At 32.9% G+C, this 16,478-nt stretch overlaps 1 protein-coding gene across 2 annotated transcripts in view; it reads left to right on the forward strand.

Annotated features, from left to right (window-relative positions):
- Nucleotides 1-13,119, forward strand: part of LOC144844447 (histone-lysine N-methyltransferase SETDB1-like) — a 258,872-nt gene extending 245,753 nt beyond the window's left edge. For both annotated transcript variants that reach the window (XM_078701370.1, XM_078701379.1), the window contains one exon: nt 11,222-13,119. In XM_078701370.1, the coding sequence (XP_078557496.1) occupies nt 11,222-11,339 (118 nt within the window). In that variant the 3' untranslated portion in view covers nt 11,340-13,119. The remainder of the gene's footprint in view (nt 1-11,221) is intronic.
- Nucleotides 13,120-16,478: the final 3,359 nt, after the last annotated feature.

Consider the following 16,478-nt stretch of genomic DNA (forward strand, 5'->3'; position numbering starts at 1 on the left):
ATTAACAGAATTCAGCACTAACAGCATATGATGTTCTTCAGTTCAGGTCATAATGCCATAATCTTTTTCCGTGTGCAAAATTCCAACGTATGACGTGCGCGTGGCGTTTGTCGTGCGGATAACTAACTCGTCAAAGTGACGAGTTTCATGTCTAGTTTTTTCTTATTTCTTTCTCCCTCATTTTTGTGTCTCACGTATCTCAAAAACTTGTAAACATAACATTTCATAACTTTGTCAACATATGGGCATTTACGTGAAGTTGTGCACCTCCTATTTTTGAATGACGTCATAGTTGCGCAACGTGACTTACGCACAATTTTATGAATTTCAATGATTGATGATAGATTAAAAACCAAAAGTCATTTAGTATTGACACTTTGACAAAATTTAAGTCATATCAGGGGCAAACTTTCTACGGATTAAAAATGGCATGTTTCACAAGAAGTTACGCGCGCACGCGCATTTAAAATTTCAAAATGCGCAAAATTAATTTCTAATCAACTTTTTATGCGTTTCTTGTCATTTTGAGCATGTCAAAAATTCCCACGGGCGCGCAATTTTTTACGCACGCGGTGCGCACGTAGCGTTAAAAACATATTTTTTTCTCTTGAATTATATTTTTCAAGCCTTTACTAGTAATTTTGAAAACAATTTAGACCTTTTCCAGTTTAAATAACGCCATACGAACACGTTGAATTAGACAATTTGTGCGCATTTTTTATGAAAAAGCTTAAAAAATCGTCAAAATTATGTCTCTTTTTAAACAGTCATAGTTTCTAAAGTAAACCGTGAACCGTTTATTTTTATTACAAAATCTAGAAGTTGATGAGTTGTAGATATCGGATCATGCATCGATAAGGCTAAAAAAACATTGTGACGTCATCGTATGGCCACACAAATGTAAAATATAGGATTTTTGTCTCTTTCGTTATTGCTCATCACATTCAATGGAGCGCATCACGCTTATCCGTCTTCCATTTTCTCCGAGATTTTAATATTATCTAGGTCAATCAACTATCTTGCGCATGAGTTAAAAATATTTTAATTTTTATAACGTCATTATGCCTAAAAATTTAAATTACGTGGGTCATTAATTTTATTTTTACAGTAAATTTTACTCTGTTATAGCTCGTAAGAATAAAATGTGATAATCACGATTAAAACGTTTTCTGGAAGCTATTGGATTGTAGATACGAATTCATGTGAACATTTTGCCAATCAGATGTAGTGACGTCATCATATGGCCAGTTGAATAAAAAAGTCGTATTTTCATATATTGCGTCACAGTTCATCACATTTAAAAGAGCGCGCATCTATATTTTACGTATCCAAATTTCTTCTACACGCTAATATGTTGTTGCTGAGATAATATCCTTCCGAAATTATTATTTAAGTGTTTCATTTTGATACCGTCGCCATGTTAAAAAATGGAATAAATGGCGGGTCCCGTAATTTCACCTATTCTACACTGTATGTAATATGTATACAGATTATACCGTTTATACTGTATATACTATATGACACAAAATTGACAGAATTCAGCACTAACAACATATCATATTCTTCAGATCAGGTCATATGCCATAATTTTTTTCTGTGTGCAAAATTTTAACGTATGACGTGTGCGTGGCGTTTGTCGTGCGGATAACTAACTCGTCAAAGTGACGAGTTTCATGTCTAGTTTTTTGGTTATCCGCAACTTAGTTGCAGGATAACCCATGTGATTGTAAATATCTTTTTTTTTCATCATCTTTGTTCTTCTTTCTTTCCCGGAATTTTGTTGCACGCATATCTCTCACCCTTGTCAACATAAGATTGTATAACTTTGTTATAAGATTGATCTGTAGCTGTAGATGTGCAGGAAACTTCGTTATATGACGTTAGAGTCGCGTAGCGTAAGTTACGCGCGATTTTATGAATTTCAATGTTTGGTCATAGATTATAAACCAAAAGTCATTTTGTATTGACACTTGGTGAAAATTTAAGTCATATCAAGGGCAAACTTTCTATGGATTAAAAATGGCATGTTTTACAAGAAGTTACGCGCGCACGCGCATTTAAAGTTTCAAAGTGCGAAAAAATAATTTCTAATCAACTTTCTGCGCTGATCATGACATTTTAAGCATGTCAAAAATTCCCGCGCGCGCGAAAAATTTTACGCGTAAGGTGCGCACGGAGCATGAAAATCATGTGTTTTTTTCTTGAATTGTGATTTTCTAGCCTTTCCTAGTCATTTAAAAAAAGATTGACATCATTTCAAATTAAAATGACGTCATACGAACACGTTGATTTATACCATTTGCGCGCGTTTTAGTTGCAAAAGTGACAAAATATTGTCAAAATTTTGCCTATTTTTAATCTATTATAGCTCCTCAGGATCATCCACGACCCCCAATTTTTTTAATTTAATATGTAAGCAGATATGTTGTAGATATAAATTCATGCAGAATCTTTACCACTCGGATGTTATGACGTCATCGTATGGCCACACGAATGTAAAATATAGATTTTTTTACTCTTTCGTTATTGCTCATCACATTAAATAGAGCGCATCTCGCTTATACGTATTCCATTTCCTCAGATATTTTAATACTGTCTACGTCAATCAACTATCTTTCGCATGAATTAAAAATATTTTAATTTTTATGACGTCATCGTGCCTAAAAATGTAAATAACGTGGGTCACCTATTTTCATCTTTACAGTAAATTTCAATCTGTTATAGCTCGTCAGAATAAAAAGTGATAATCATGATTAAAATGTTTTCTGGAAGCTATTGGATTGTAGATACGAATTCATGTAAATATTTTACCAATCAGATGTTGTGACGTCATCATATGGCCAGTTGAATTCAAAAAGTCACATTTACATCTCTTGCGTAAAAGTTCATTGCGTTTAAACGAGAGCGCATCTTACTTTTACGAGCCCAAAATTTTTCAAATTTGTATTAATGTAATTAATTAGATAATTATCTTCTAAAATTGTTATTTTATATGTCAATTTGATGACGTCGTCATGTTAATAATTGGATTTAAAAGATGGGTCTCGTAATTTCGTCTATGCTACACTGTATATAACATATACAGTTTATTCTGTAAATACTGTAATATGCTGTATGCTACATAATAGGTACAATTCAGCACTGTAAACATATTTATTTTATGTCATAGGATGGCATAATAATTGTCGAGGTTCATATAGTTAAGTATGTGCATGTTGCGTTTGCACGGATAACCCGAACTCGTCAAAGTGACGAGTTCAAATCTAGTTGGTTATCCGCACTTTGCGGATAACCCCTTGTTATTGTCAGGATCTTTTTTTTTTTTTTCTATATTCTTCTTTCTTTCCCAGAATTTTGTGTCACGTGTATCTCAAATTCTTCTTAACATTACATTGTATAACTTTGTCAGAAGATTGACCTCTATCTGTAGAAGTGCAGGACAGTTCGTTTTTTTACTTTAGCGTCGCGCAGCGTAAGTTACGCGTGATTTTATGAATTTTGCGTATTTAACATAGACTAAAAACCAAAAGTCATTTTGTAATGACTCTTGGTGAACATTTAAGTCATATCAAGGGCAAACTTTCTATGGATTAAAAATGGCATGTTTGACAGAAATTTACGCGCGCACGCGCGTTTAAAATTTCATAATGCGAAAAATCAACTTCTAATCAACTTTCTACGCGTTTCATGTCATTTTGAGCATTTCAAAAATTCCCACACACGCGCAATTATTTTACGCGCGCGTGCGCATGTAGCGCAAAAATATAATTTTTTCGCGTGATTTATGTTTTTCCAGCCTTTTCTAGTAATTTTACCAATTTTTTAACAATTTCGCCTTAAAATCACGTCATACGAGCACGTGGAATTAGATAATTTGCGCACGTTTTTGATGAAAAAGTTCAAAAATTTGTCAAAATTATGCCCTTTTTTAAACAGTCATAGATTCTAAACTACAAGGTGAATTTTATTGTTTATTACATATTCTGAAAGTAGATGAGTTGTAGATATCGAATCATGCATTGATATGGCTAACCGGATATTGTGACGTCATCATATGGCCACTCGAATATAAAATATAGGATTTTTGTCTCTTTCGTCATAGCTCATCGCATTTAATAGAGCGCATCTCCACTTATCCGTATTTCATTTTCCCCATGTTTTTATATTATCTAGGTCAATCAATTATCTTTCGCATGATTTACAATTTTTAAATTTGTTGTGACGTCATCATGTCCAAAAGCGTCAATAACTTTGGTCACTTATTTTCACCTATTCTTCACTGTATGTAGTACGTATACAATATATAGTGTAAACTGTTTATACTTAGACGTGACACAAAATAGAGAGCGCACTAACATTTTTTCAATGGCATAAGCGTTTTTCTCTGCGCAATATTCTAACGTATGACGTGCACGTGGCGTTTGCTCTGCGGATAACCTAACTCGTCCGTAGTGACGAGTTCAAATCTAGTCTATCTTATTCTTCTTTCTTTCCCAGAATTTTGTGTCACGTGTATCTCAAATTCTTATCAACATTACATTTTATAACTTTGTCAGAAGATTGACCTCTATCTGTAGAAGTGCAGGACAGTTCGTTTTTTTACTTTAGAGTCGCGCAGCGTAAGTTACGCGCGATTTTATGAATTTCGCGTATTTAACATAGACTAAAAGCCAAAAGTAATTTTGTAATGACACTTGGTGAACATTTAAGTCATATCAAGGGCAAACTTTCTATGGATTAAAAATGGCACGTTTCGCAGAAAGTTACGCGCGCACGCGCGTTTAAAATTTCAAAATACGAAAAATCAACTTCTAATCAACTTTCTACGCGTTTCATGTCATTTTGAGCATTTCAAAAATTCCCACACACGCGCAATTATTTTACGCGCGCGTGCGCATGCAGCGCAAAAATATAATTTTTTTACATGATTTATGTTTTTCCAGCCTTTTCTAGTAATTTTACCAATTTTTAAACAATTTCGCCTTAAAATCACGTCATACGAGCACGTGGAATTGGATAATTTGCGCGCGTTTTTTATGAAAAAGTTCAAAAATTCGTCAAAGTTATGCCTTTTTTTAAACAGTCATAGATTCTAAACTACAAAGTGAATTTTATTGTTTATTACATATTCTGAAAGTAGATGAGTTGTAGATACCGAATCATGCATCGATATGGCTAACCGGATATTGTGACGTCATCGTATGGCCACTCGAATATAAAATAGAGGATTTTTGTCTCTTTCGTCATAGTTCATCACATTTGATAGAGCGCATCTCCACTTATCCGTATTTCATTTCCCCCATGTTTTTATATTGTCTAGGTCAATCAATTATCTTTCGCATGATTTACCATTTTAAAATTTGTTGTGACGTCATCCTGTCCAAAGGCGTCAATAACTTTGGTCACTTATTTTCACCTATTCTTCACTGTATGTAGTACGTATACAATATATAGTGTAAACTGTTTATACTTAGACGTGACACAAAATAGAGAGCACACTAACATTTTTTCAATGGCTTAAGCGTTTTTCTCTGCGCAATATTCTAACGTATGACGTTTGCGGTGCGGATAACCTAACTCGTCCGTAGTGACGAGTTCAAATCTAGTTGGTTATCCGCACTTGGCGGATAACCCCTTGTTATTGTCAGGATCTTTTTTTTTTTTTTTTTTTGGTTATCCGCAACTTAGTTGCAGGATAACCCATGTGATTGTAAATATCTTTTTCTTCATCATCTTCTTTGTTATTCTTCTTTCTTTCCCGGATTTTTGTCTACAGCATATCCCCTATTGCTTGTGAACATAACTTTGTATAACTTGGTAAAAAGATTGACATTGAAGTGTAGATGTGCAGCCAAGCTTTTCGATGATGTCAGATCCGCGTTGCGTAAGTTACGTGCGATTTTATGAATTTCTATAACTGATCATAACTTTAGAACCAACAAATATTCTTTTATGAAACTTAATAAAATTATAATTCATATCATGGGTCAACTTTCTATGGATTAAAAATGGCATGTTTCACAAGAAGTTACGCGCGCACACGCATTTAAAATTTGAAAATGCGCAAAATTAATTTCTAATCAACTTTCTACGCTGATCATGACATTTTAAGCATGTCAAAAATTCCCACGCGCGCGGAAAAAATTACGCGTAAGGTGCGCGCGGAGCATGAAAATCATGTGTTTTTCTCTTGAATTATGATTTTACAGCCTATCGTAGTCATTTTAAAAAAGATTGACATCATTTCAAATTAAAATGACGTCATATGAACACGTTGATTTAGACAATTTGCGTGCGTTTTAGTTGCAAAAGTGACAAAATATTGTCAAAATTATGCCTATTTTGAATCTATTATAGCTCCTCAGGATCAACCGTTACCCCAAATTTTTTTAATTTAATATAGAAGCAGATATGTTGTAGATATGAATTCATGCAGAATCTTTACCCCTCGGATGTTATGACGTCATCGTATGGCCACACAAATGTAAAATATTGGATTTTTGACTGTTTCGTTATTGCTCATTACATTAAATAGAGCGCATCTCGCTTATACGTATTCCATTTCCTCATATATTTTAATACTGTTTAGGTCAATCAACTCTTTCGCATGAGTTTAAAATATTTTAACTTTTATGACGTCATCATGTCTAAAAATGTAAATAACGTGGGTCACCTATTTTCATCTTTACAGTAAATTTCAATCTGTTATAACTCGTCAGAATAAAAAGTGATAATCATGATTAAAACGTTTTCTGGAAGCTATTGGATTGTAGATACGAATTCATGTGAATATTTTGCCAATCAGATGTTGTGACATCATCATATGGCCAGTTGAATTCAAAAAGTCATATTTTCATCTCTTGCGTAAAAGTTCATTGCGTTTAAACGAGAGCGCATCTCACTTTTACGTGCCCAAAATTCTTCAAATTTGTATTAATGTAATTATTTAGATAATTATCTTCTAAAATAGTTATCTTTATATGTCAATTTGATGACGTCATCGTGTTAATAATTGGATTTAAAAGATGGGTCTCGTAATTTCGTCTCTGCTACACTGTATATAACATACAATGTATTCTGTAAATACTGTAAATTGCTGTATGCTACAAAATAGGTACAATTCAGCACTGTAAACATATTTAATTCATGTCATAGGATGGCATAATAATTGTCGGCGTTCATATAGTTTAAACGTATGTGCATGTTGCGTTTGCGCGGATAACCCGAACTCGTCAAAGTGACGAGTTCAAATCTAGTTTTTCTATGTTATTCTTCTTTCTTTCCCAGAATTTTGTGTCACGTGTATCTCAAATTCTGATCAACATTACATCGTATAACTTTGTCAGAAGATTTACCTCTATCTGTAGAAGTGCAGGACAGTTCGTTTTTTTACTTTAGAGTCGCGCAGCGTAAGCTACGCGCGATTTTATGAATTTCGCGTATTTAACATAGACTAAAAACCAAAAGTCATTTTGTAATGACACTTGGTGAAAATTTAAGTCATATCAAGGGCAAACTTTCTATGGATTAAAAATGGCATGTTTCACAAAAAGTTACGCGCGCACGCGCATTTAAAATTTCAAAATGCGCAAAATTAATTTCTAATCAACTTTCTACGCTGATCATGATATTTTGAGCATGTCAAAAATTCCCACGCGCGCAAAAAAAATTACGCGTAAGGTGCGCACGGAGCATAAAAATCATGTGATTTTCACTTGAATTATGATTTTACAGTCTTTCCTAGTCATTTAAAAAAAGATTGACATCATTTCAAAATAAAATGACGTCATACGAACACGTTGATTTAGACCATTTGCGCGCGTTTTAGTTGCAAAAGTTCATTACATTTAAACGAAAGCGCATCTCTCTTTTACGTGCCCAAAATTCTTCAAATTTGTATTAATGTAATTATTTAGATAATTATCTTCTAAATTGTTATCTTTATATGCCAATTTGATGACGTCATCGTGTTAATAATTGGATTTAAAAGATGGGTCTTGTAATGTCGTCTATGCTACACTGTATATAACATATACAGTTTATTCTGTAAATACTGTAATATGCTGTATGCTACATAATAGGTACAATTCAGCACTGTAAACATATTTATTTCATCTCATAGGATGGCATAATAATTGTCAAGGTTCATATAGTTAAGTATGTGCATGTTGCGTTTGCGCGGATAACCCGAACTCGTCAAAGTGACGAGTTCAAATCTAGTTTTCTATATTCTTCTTTCTTTCCCAGAATTTTGTGTCACGTGTATCTCAAATTACTATCAACATTACATCGTATAACTTTGTCAGAAGATTGACCTGTAGCTGTAAAAGTGCAGGACATTTAGTTTTTTTACTTTAGAGTCGCGCAGCGTAAGTTACGCGTGATTTTATGAATTTCGCGTATTTAACATAGACTAAAAACCAAAAGTCATTTTGTAATGACACTTGGTGAACATTTAAGTCATATCAAGGGCAAACTTTCTATGGATTAAAAATGGCATGTTTCAAGGAAAGTTACGCGCGCACGCGCGTTTAAAATTTTAAAATGCGAAAAATCAACTTCTAATCAACTTTCTACGCGTTTCATGTCATTTTGAGCACTTCAAAAATTCCCACGCATGCGCATTTATTTTACGCGCGCGTGCGCATGTAGCGCAAAAACAGCCTTTTCTAGTAATTTTACCAACTTTTAAACAATTTCGACTTAAAATTACGTCATACGAGCACGTCGAATTTGATAATTTGCGCGCGTTTTTTATCAAAAAGCTAAAAAAATCGTCAAAATTATGCCTTTTTTTAAACAGTCGTAGTTTCTAAACTAAACGGTGAAAGTTATTTTTATTACATATTCTGGAAGTTAATGAGTTGTAGATATCAAATCATACATTAATATTGCTAACAGGACATTGTGACGTCATCGTATGGCCACGCGAATATAAAATATAGGATATTTGTCTCTTTCGTTATTGCTCATCTCATTCAATGGAGCGCATCTCCACTTATCCGTATTCCATTTCTCCCCATTTTTTTACATTGTCTAGGTCAATCAATTACCTTTCGCATGATTCACCATTTTAAAAATTGTGATGACGTCATCATGTTCAAAAGCGTAAATAACTTTGATCACTTATTTTTACCTATACGGCACTGTATGTAGTATGTATACAGTATATAGTGTATACTGTATATACTTAGACGTGACACAAAATAGAGAGCACACTGAAATTGTTTTAATGGCATAATCGTTTTCCTGTTTGCAATATTCTAACGTATGACGTGCACGTGGCCTTTGCGCTGCGGATAACCTAACTCGTCCGTAGTGACGAGTTCAAATCTAGTTTCTGTATTCTTCTTTCTTTCTGTCATTTTTGTGCAGAGCGTATCTCTAAAACGTGTACACATAACATTTCATAACTTTGTCAACATATGAGCGTTCACGTGAAGTTGTGCACCTGCTATTGTGAATGACGTCAGAGTTGCGCAACATGACTTACGCGCGTTTTTACGAATTTCGCGTATTTAACATAGATCAAAAACCAAATAACAATTTAAATTGAAACTTAACAAAAGTTTAAGTTATATCTTGCGCTAACTGACTGTGTAAAAAAAATGGCATGTTTCACACGAAGTTACGCGCGCACGCGCGTTTAAAATTTCAAAACGCGAAAAATCAATTTCTAATCAACTTTCTACGCGTTTCATGTCATTTTAAGCAGGTAAAAAATTCCCACGCGCGCACATTTTTTTACGCGCGCCGTGCGCATGTAGCGTTGAAAACAATTTTTTTCGCGTGATTTATGTTTTTTCAGCCTTTTCTAGTAATTTTACCAACTTTTAAACGATTTCGTCTTAAAATTACGTCATACGGGCACGTCGAATTGGATAATTTACGTGCGTTTTTGATGAAAAAGTTCAAAAATTCGTCCAAATTTGTCAAAATTATGCCTTTTTTTAAACAGTCGTAATTTCTAAACTGGACGGTCAACTTTTTGTGGATGACATATTCTTGAAGTTGATGAGTTGTAGATATCGGATCATGTATTAATATGGCTAACCGGACATTGTGACGTCATCGTATGGCCACGCGAATATAAAATTTAGGATTTTTGTATCTTTCGTCATAGCTCATCACATTTAAGAGAGCGCATCTTTACTTATCCGTTTTCCATTTTCACCCCGATTTTGATATTGTCTAGGTCAATCAACTATCTTTCGCATGAGTTAAAAATATTTTAATTTTTATTACGTCATCATATCTAAAAACGTAAATAACGTGGGTCACTTATTTTCATCTTTACAGTAAATTTCAATCTGTTATAGCTCGTTAGAATAAAAAGTGATAATCATGATTAAAACGTTTCCTGGAAGCTATTGGATTGTAGATACGAATTCATGTGAACATTTTTCCAATCCGACGTTGTGACGTCATTATATGGCCAGTTTAATAAAAAAAAAGTCGTATTTTCATATTTTGCGTCATAGTTCATCACATTTAAAAGAGCGCGCATCTATTTTTTACGTATCCAAATTTCTTCTTCACGTTAACATGTTGTTGCTGAGATAATATCCTTCCGAAATTGCTATCTTAGTTTTTCATTTTGATACCGTCGCCATGTTAAAAATTGGAATAAATGGCGGGTCCCGTAATTTCACCTATTCTACACTGTATGTAATATATGTATAAAGATTTTACTGGTTATACTGACTGTAACGGAATGGTATAGCCCAAATCATTTATTTCCTACCTATTTCTATAATGTAGCAGGCCAAATAAGACTAGGTTCTGATTGGCTATTTTACTATTCGTGTAAAAACTACTCACTATATTTAGGTAAACAACAACCTAGTAGGTCTCTGGCACTCTTCGTTTTGATATAAGGTAATAAATGCCATGATCTTTTTCTGTGTGCAATATTCCAACGTATGACGTGCGCGTGGCGCTTGTCGTGCGGATAATTCTAGTATGAAACTTTTTTTCTTTTGTTTTATGTAGGAAAAATGCATATTTATCGTCTATTTTTATCTTCCTAGTGTGAGCCTTAGCTGTTGAATTTTAGATATGAATTAATGTAAGAATGTTTGCTATCGGATGTCATGACATCATCATATGGCCAGTTGAAATTAAGTTGCTGGGTTAAAACAAGTTTAGTGCCATTTTTTTTTTTCAAATTTCAAAATGGCCAATTTTAAATCCATTAAATAATTTGTGTTTTGTTTCATAGAAACATACGAGCAGGAACTGAACTTACTTGGGATTATGGATATGAAGTTGGCAGTGTAGCAAACAAGACACTATATTGCTATTGTGGATCTGTGGACTGCAGAGGACGTTTGCTGTAGATTTTCAGATTTGAAATCTTGTCTCGCAGTAGCAGATCCAAAATGAACTCTCACATTAATGTCATTGGAAAATTGAGAGAAGAAAAAACTCTCTATTGAGATGATAATGTATTCAGCATGTTTGTAGGCCCACACTATAAATAAAGTTCTCTTTCTTCCTGAAAAATGTAGCTGAAAAAAAAGAACTCTCACATTAATGGCGTTGGAAAATTGAGAGGAAACTCTAGTGAGGTGATAATGTATTCATCATGCTTGTAGGCCCGCACTATTTTGTAAATAAAATTATTTTTCCTCCTGGGAAATGTTTCCACCTGCGTCTTTCCAAACTCTATGGGAAAGAAGGGCAGTATTCAGCATTTTTGTAGGCCCACACTATTTGGTAAATTTCTTTTTCCTACTAAAAAATGTAGCTTATCCAAAAAGAACTCTCATATTAATTGCGTTGGAAAATTGAGAGAAAAACTCTCTGGTGAGGTGATAATGTATTTAGCATGCTTGTAGGCCCGCACTATTTTGTAAATAAAGTTCTTTTTCCTCCTGGAAAATGTTTCCACCTCCGTCTTTACAAACTCTATGGAAAAGAAGGGCAGTATTTCATTTCATTTGATCTAATGCAATTTATTTCCAAATGTAACTATAACGATTTACCTTTGACTCTGGTCTTACTACATCTCTGTAGGCCTACATACAATACAGATATTGCCTGCGTATTCAAGCTCAGAGCCATTGTTTAAGAAACTGAAAATATTAAGTGTGAATTATATTAACATTCAAAGAACGACCACATCATCATGTTTTTAAGATTAATGTGACAGTTATACTCATAATCTCAGAACAGAAACTTGAAATTGCGTATAAAGTTCTTTATGTCAAATCAATTGGTACAAATTACGAACAATAGATGGTAAATACCTTCTTGAAAAGCTGTAATTAGACAGTCTGACCTCTAATTAAAGATCCCACGATCAACAGAGAAGGACATTTACAAAGACTCTTGAGACAATTAAAAAATAAAGGGAAAATTTATCAAGTAATATATAAGAAAATGTGTCACAACCGGCTAGAATGTATGGCTTACTTAAGATGCACAAACCCTGTCCTCCTAAATTGGCTTAGTTTTTTTTACTTTTAATTATAATATGGCAACATTTTGTGTGAATTACTTCTTCCGGTATTACCTAAACAATATATGGCGACTGATTCGATCTCATTTGTGAGGTAAATCCAAAATGTTGACACTTCGCACAAATGTATGGTGTCGTTTGATGTTGTTAGTTGTTCACTAATATCCCCCTTTTTTAATACATCGACATTGCTGTTGACAACATCACAAATGATGTGAATTATAATATGAGCTTAAAACAAAAGCGATTTACTTAAATTATTTTTACTTGCTACGAAAAAAAAACAATTTCATATCCCAATGGTGATATTTATTACAAAATAGACAGAGTGTCAATGTCATGCTTGCAATCTGATGTTGAAATTCTCTTTACGAGATTGATTTGCAATTCATATGTACTGGTGGTAATAACCAAATAATTTGACAAGACATGTAAATGTATAAACAAACATGTTAAAAATACTTATCGCTTTATGCTGATGAACAACAATAAATTTTTATAGGAAATGATGTTTATTTCATTTATGTTGTGTATGTAAATGGTCTTGGAATAACAGAATTGTGGTGCAAGATCCTTGCCATCAATTATTTACTGTAATTATATTATAAACAATTACTAAATAAATGTGAGTGAATAATAATAAATTGAGAATTACATTTTTGTTTATATTTAATATTATTTATATTTATTATATTACTAGTATACAAGATAAATTGCGGTGTTTTTTTTTAATGGCTATTAATACAAATCTACTAACTGTTATAATAATATATAATGTATTTATTTAGTATAGGTACAATATAATTCCAAAGTATAATATACTTATACTGTTTCGTTAAATGAGTTAAAGACACGTTCCCTACATGTTTTTTTTTTTCGATCTAATTTAATTTCACAAACTGCATTTTATGTAAAATTAAATACTATATGGGCCTATTGCGATAATTGTTTTCGTCTAAAAACGGTATTTAAATGTGAAATGTGATTTAAAGAATTTAAGCAGCCCGCTATAAATACCAGCATGATATTTTCATTTTTCCTCTTTGATTCACCCACTTTCGATCGATCGTGAAGGCCAAAACAAATGAAATAATCGTAACTTTTCAGATAAAACACTACGGTATGTTTCACCAATTTGTATTAACGGATTCTGCCAAAAATACAAAGACAATTAATGTAGCAACTAGACTTCAGGCTAGGACTTAACTTCAAATTTAACCATAAAACATACATTTAAGACAAGGAATGACATGGTTTAATTTTTATGAAGTAATAGATGCATTATTTTTTCAAAACATCAGTTAAGTATAGCAATTGATTCCAAATAAATGGTTATTCATTATGCAATACTGGATAGATGAACTCGATAAATGTCAAAGTTGTTTAATTTAAGAATTTTTAAAGTTGGAAGAAAATTATTTGTGTTGAATATCGAATAAAGATTATATGTAAATGTAATCCAGGTTTAGTCTCCCTCAATCTAATCAAAGTACATCAAAAACAATCTTAATTCGGAAAAACTATTTATTGAATAATAGTAAGTAAATAAATGTGTGGGCACTATAAAAGACTACAAACAATAAAACAAAACTTATATTAATAATCCAAATTTATATCAAACTAAAACCGGTATTGAACTTAGAAAACCCCAAGGCGCCAATTAAATATTTCAAAGTTTACTTGATTTTAATTAAATTTGCATCATCGCTTCCAACGCTGTCTTCTTCCAATCTGTCTATGATTTTCCGATGTCCAGTGTTTCCACGCCTGCAGTTGATTTTCGGGTATTGCTAAACCCCGAAAACCTCCAAAAACATAGCAAACCCCACCGAACCAACATAAATGTGATTGGATCATGTAGTGTACAACCCACTGGGTATATCCATATAAAAAAATTATTAAATTTCTACTCTTAACTACTTATTTTTGGGGTAAAATATCATTTTTTGGTCAAAAATGATTGCTAATTTTTAACCAAAAAATGATGTTTTATCCCCAAAATAAGTAGTTAACAGTAAAAATTTAATATTTTATATACCCAGTGGGTCGTACACTACATGATTCAATCACTTTTATGTTGGTTCGGTGGGGTTTGCTATGTTTTTTTGGAGGTTTGCGCGGTTTAGCAATCATTTTTGACCAAAAAATGATGTTTTACCCCAAAAATAAGTAGTTAACAGTAGAAATTTAATTTTTTTTACATGGATATACCGAGTTGGTCGTACACTACGTGATTCAATCACTTTTATGTTGGTTCGGTGGGGTTTGCTATGTTTTTTGGGGGGTTTGCTGGGTTTAGCAATACCAGTTGATTTTTTTCAGTAAGATTCTAGTTTTTCCAACTAAAATAGAGAGCAATATATAATATGTACGATATGGTAAGCGTTCGCTTTACCTCAAACAGACTTAAACACATGGGCTACCTTGAACATAACATCTTTAAACAATTTGAAGGACAGAAACCTGAATTATTTAAGCGATACATTGATGATTGTATTGGAGCAACTAGTAGTAGTACTGAAGATGTACTTGCGTTCATTGATTTTGCGAATAATTACCATCCAGCTATTGAGTTTACATATGAAATATCCTCTAAATCGGTCGCATTTTTGGACATTCAATTAAGTATTGATAACTTAAATTTGACAACATCAGTACATTATAAGGATACAGATGCCCACACATACCTTAATAACGCATCATCACACCCGCCTTCTTGTAAGAGAGCTATTCCGTATTCTCAATTGTTGAGACTCAGAAGGATTTGTAGTAGCAATGAGGACTTTAAGTTGAGGACCGCAGAAATGGCTGAATTCTTTTATCAACGTGGATATCCAAATGACATTGTTGATAAATCATTGGATAAGATACACACCGTCACTGATGAAGAAGCACTCATACCTAAAGTTCATGATGTGTCTGATCGTACGTCTTTAGTTCTAACATTCCATCCTACTTTAAAGAAAATCGCAAATATCGTCATGGATAACTACCATATCTTGGAATCTGACCCAGTAACTAAGAACATTTTTAATGTACATCCCATGATATCATATAAACGAGATCGTAATCCTAAAGATCAGTTAGTGAATTCTAAATTAAAATCATCAAATCATAATGATGTTGGTATGACTAAGTGTAACAGAAATAGATGTAAGACGTGTAAACATGTAATATGTACTAGTAGTATCATAGGACCACGTAAGAATTTTGATATTCAAGATAATTTTAATTGTGTTTCTATTAATGTAATATATGCCATTATTTGTACGAAATGTAATGTAATCTATATTGGAGAAACTAAACGAAGACTTGGGGATATATTTGTAGAACATTTACGTTCCATTCATCTTAATACACCCGGTCTCCCTGTAGCAGAACATTTTCATGATAACCACAATATTAATGATATACGGGTGGTTACTGGCATAAAACAATGCAACTCATCCGAACGTGACCGTAGACGACTAGAAGAACGTATAATTTTTCAACTTGGAACTCTTAAACTCAATGGACTTAATGTATCTTTTAAATCATTTAGGAATTGAGTTCTATCTTGTCTATCTGATTGACATGAGTTATTATTATGTAATACCTTTGTTTGTCAATGCTTTTGTCTATTTGTTATTTGCTTGTTCATTGTTACGCCCATATTATATAGCCCATAATAGACTCTTTTGTTTTCTAGTGTACCCTTGTTCTATATGTATTCGTCTTTTACCAATATTCTATCAGTACCTGATGATGACCTATGGTCGAAAGTACTCGTATAATAAATATTTTATTTTGAGGCAGAAACAAGAAATTTGTCTGTTTTATTTTTATAAATTAAATAATTCCTGATTACGTATATTATTTAAAGCTGGACAATTAAGGATGAAATGATGGATGTCTTCGTCCAAATTTGTACCGCATAATTTACATTTTTTATTATTATCAATATTCCAACTTGCAGTTCTATCATTCAAAGGTAGAGTATTTGAACGAACTTTACATTTTATGCAGCACCTTCAAA

This window comes from Antedon bifida, chromosome 1, assembly GCF_963402885.1.
Source record: "Antedon bifida chromosome 1, ecAntBifi1.1, whole genome shotgun sequence".
NCBI classification, from domain to species: Eukaryota; Metazoa; Echinodermata; class Crinoidea; order Comatulida; family Antedonidae; genus Antedon; species Antedon bifida.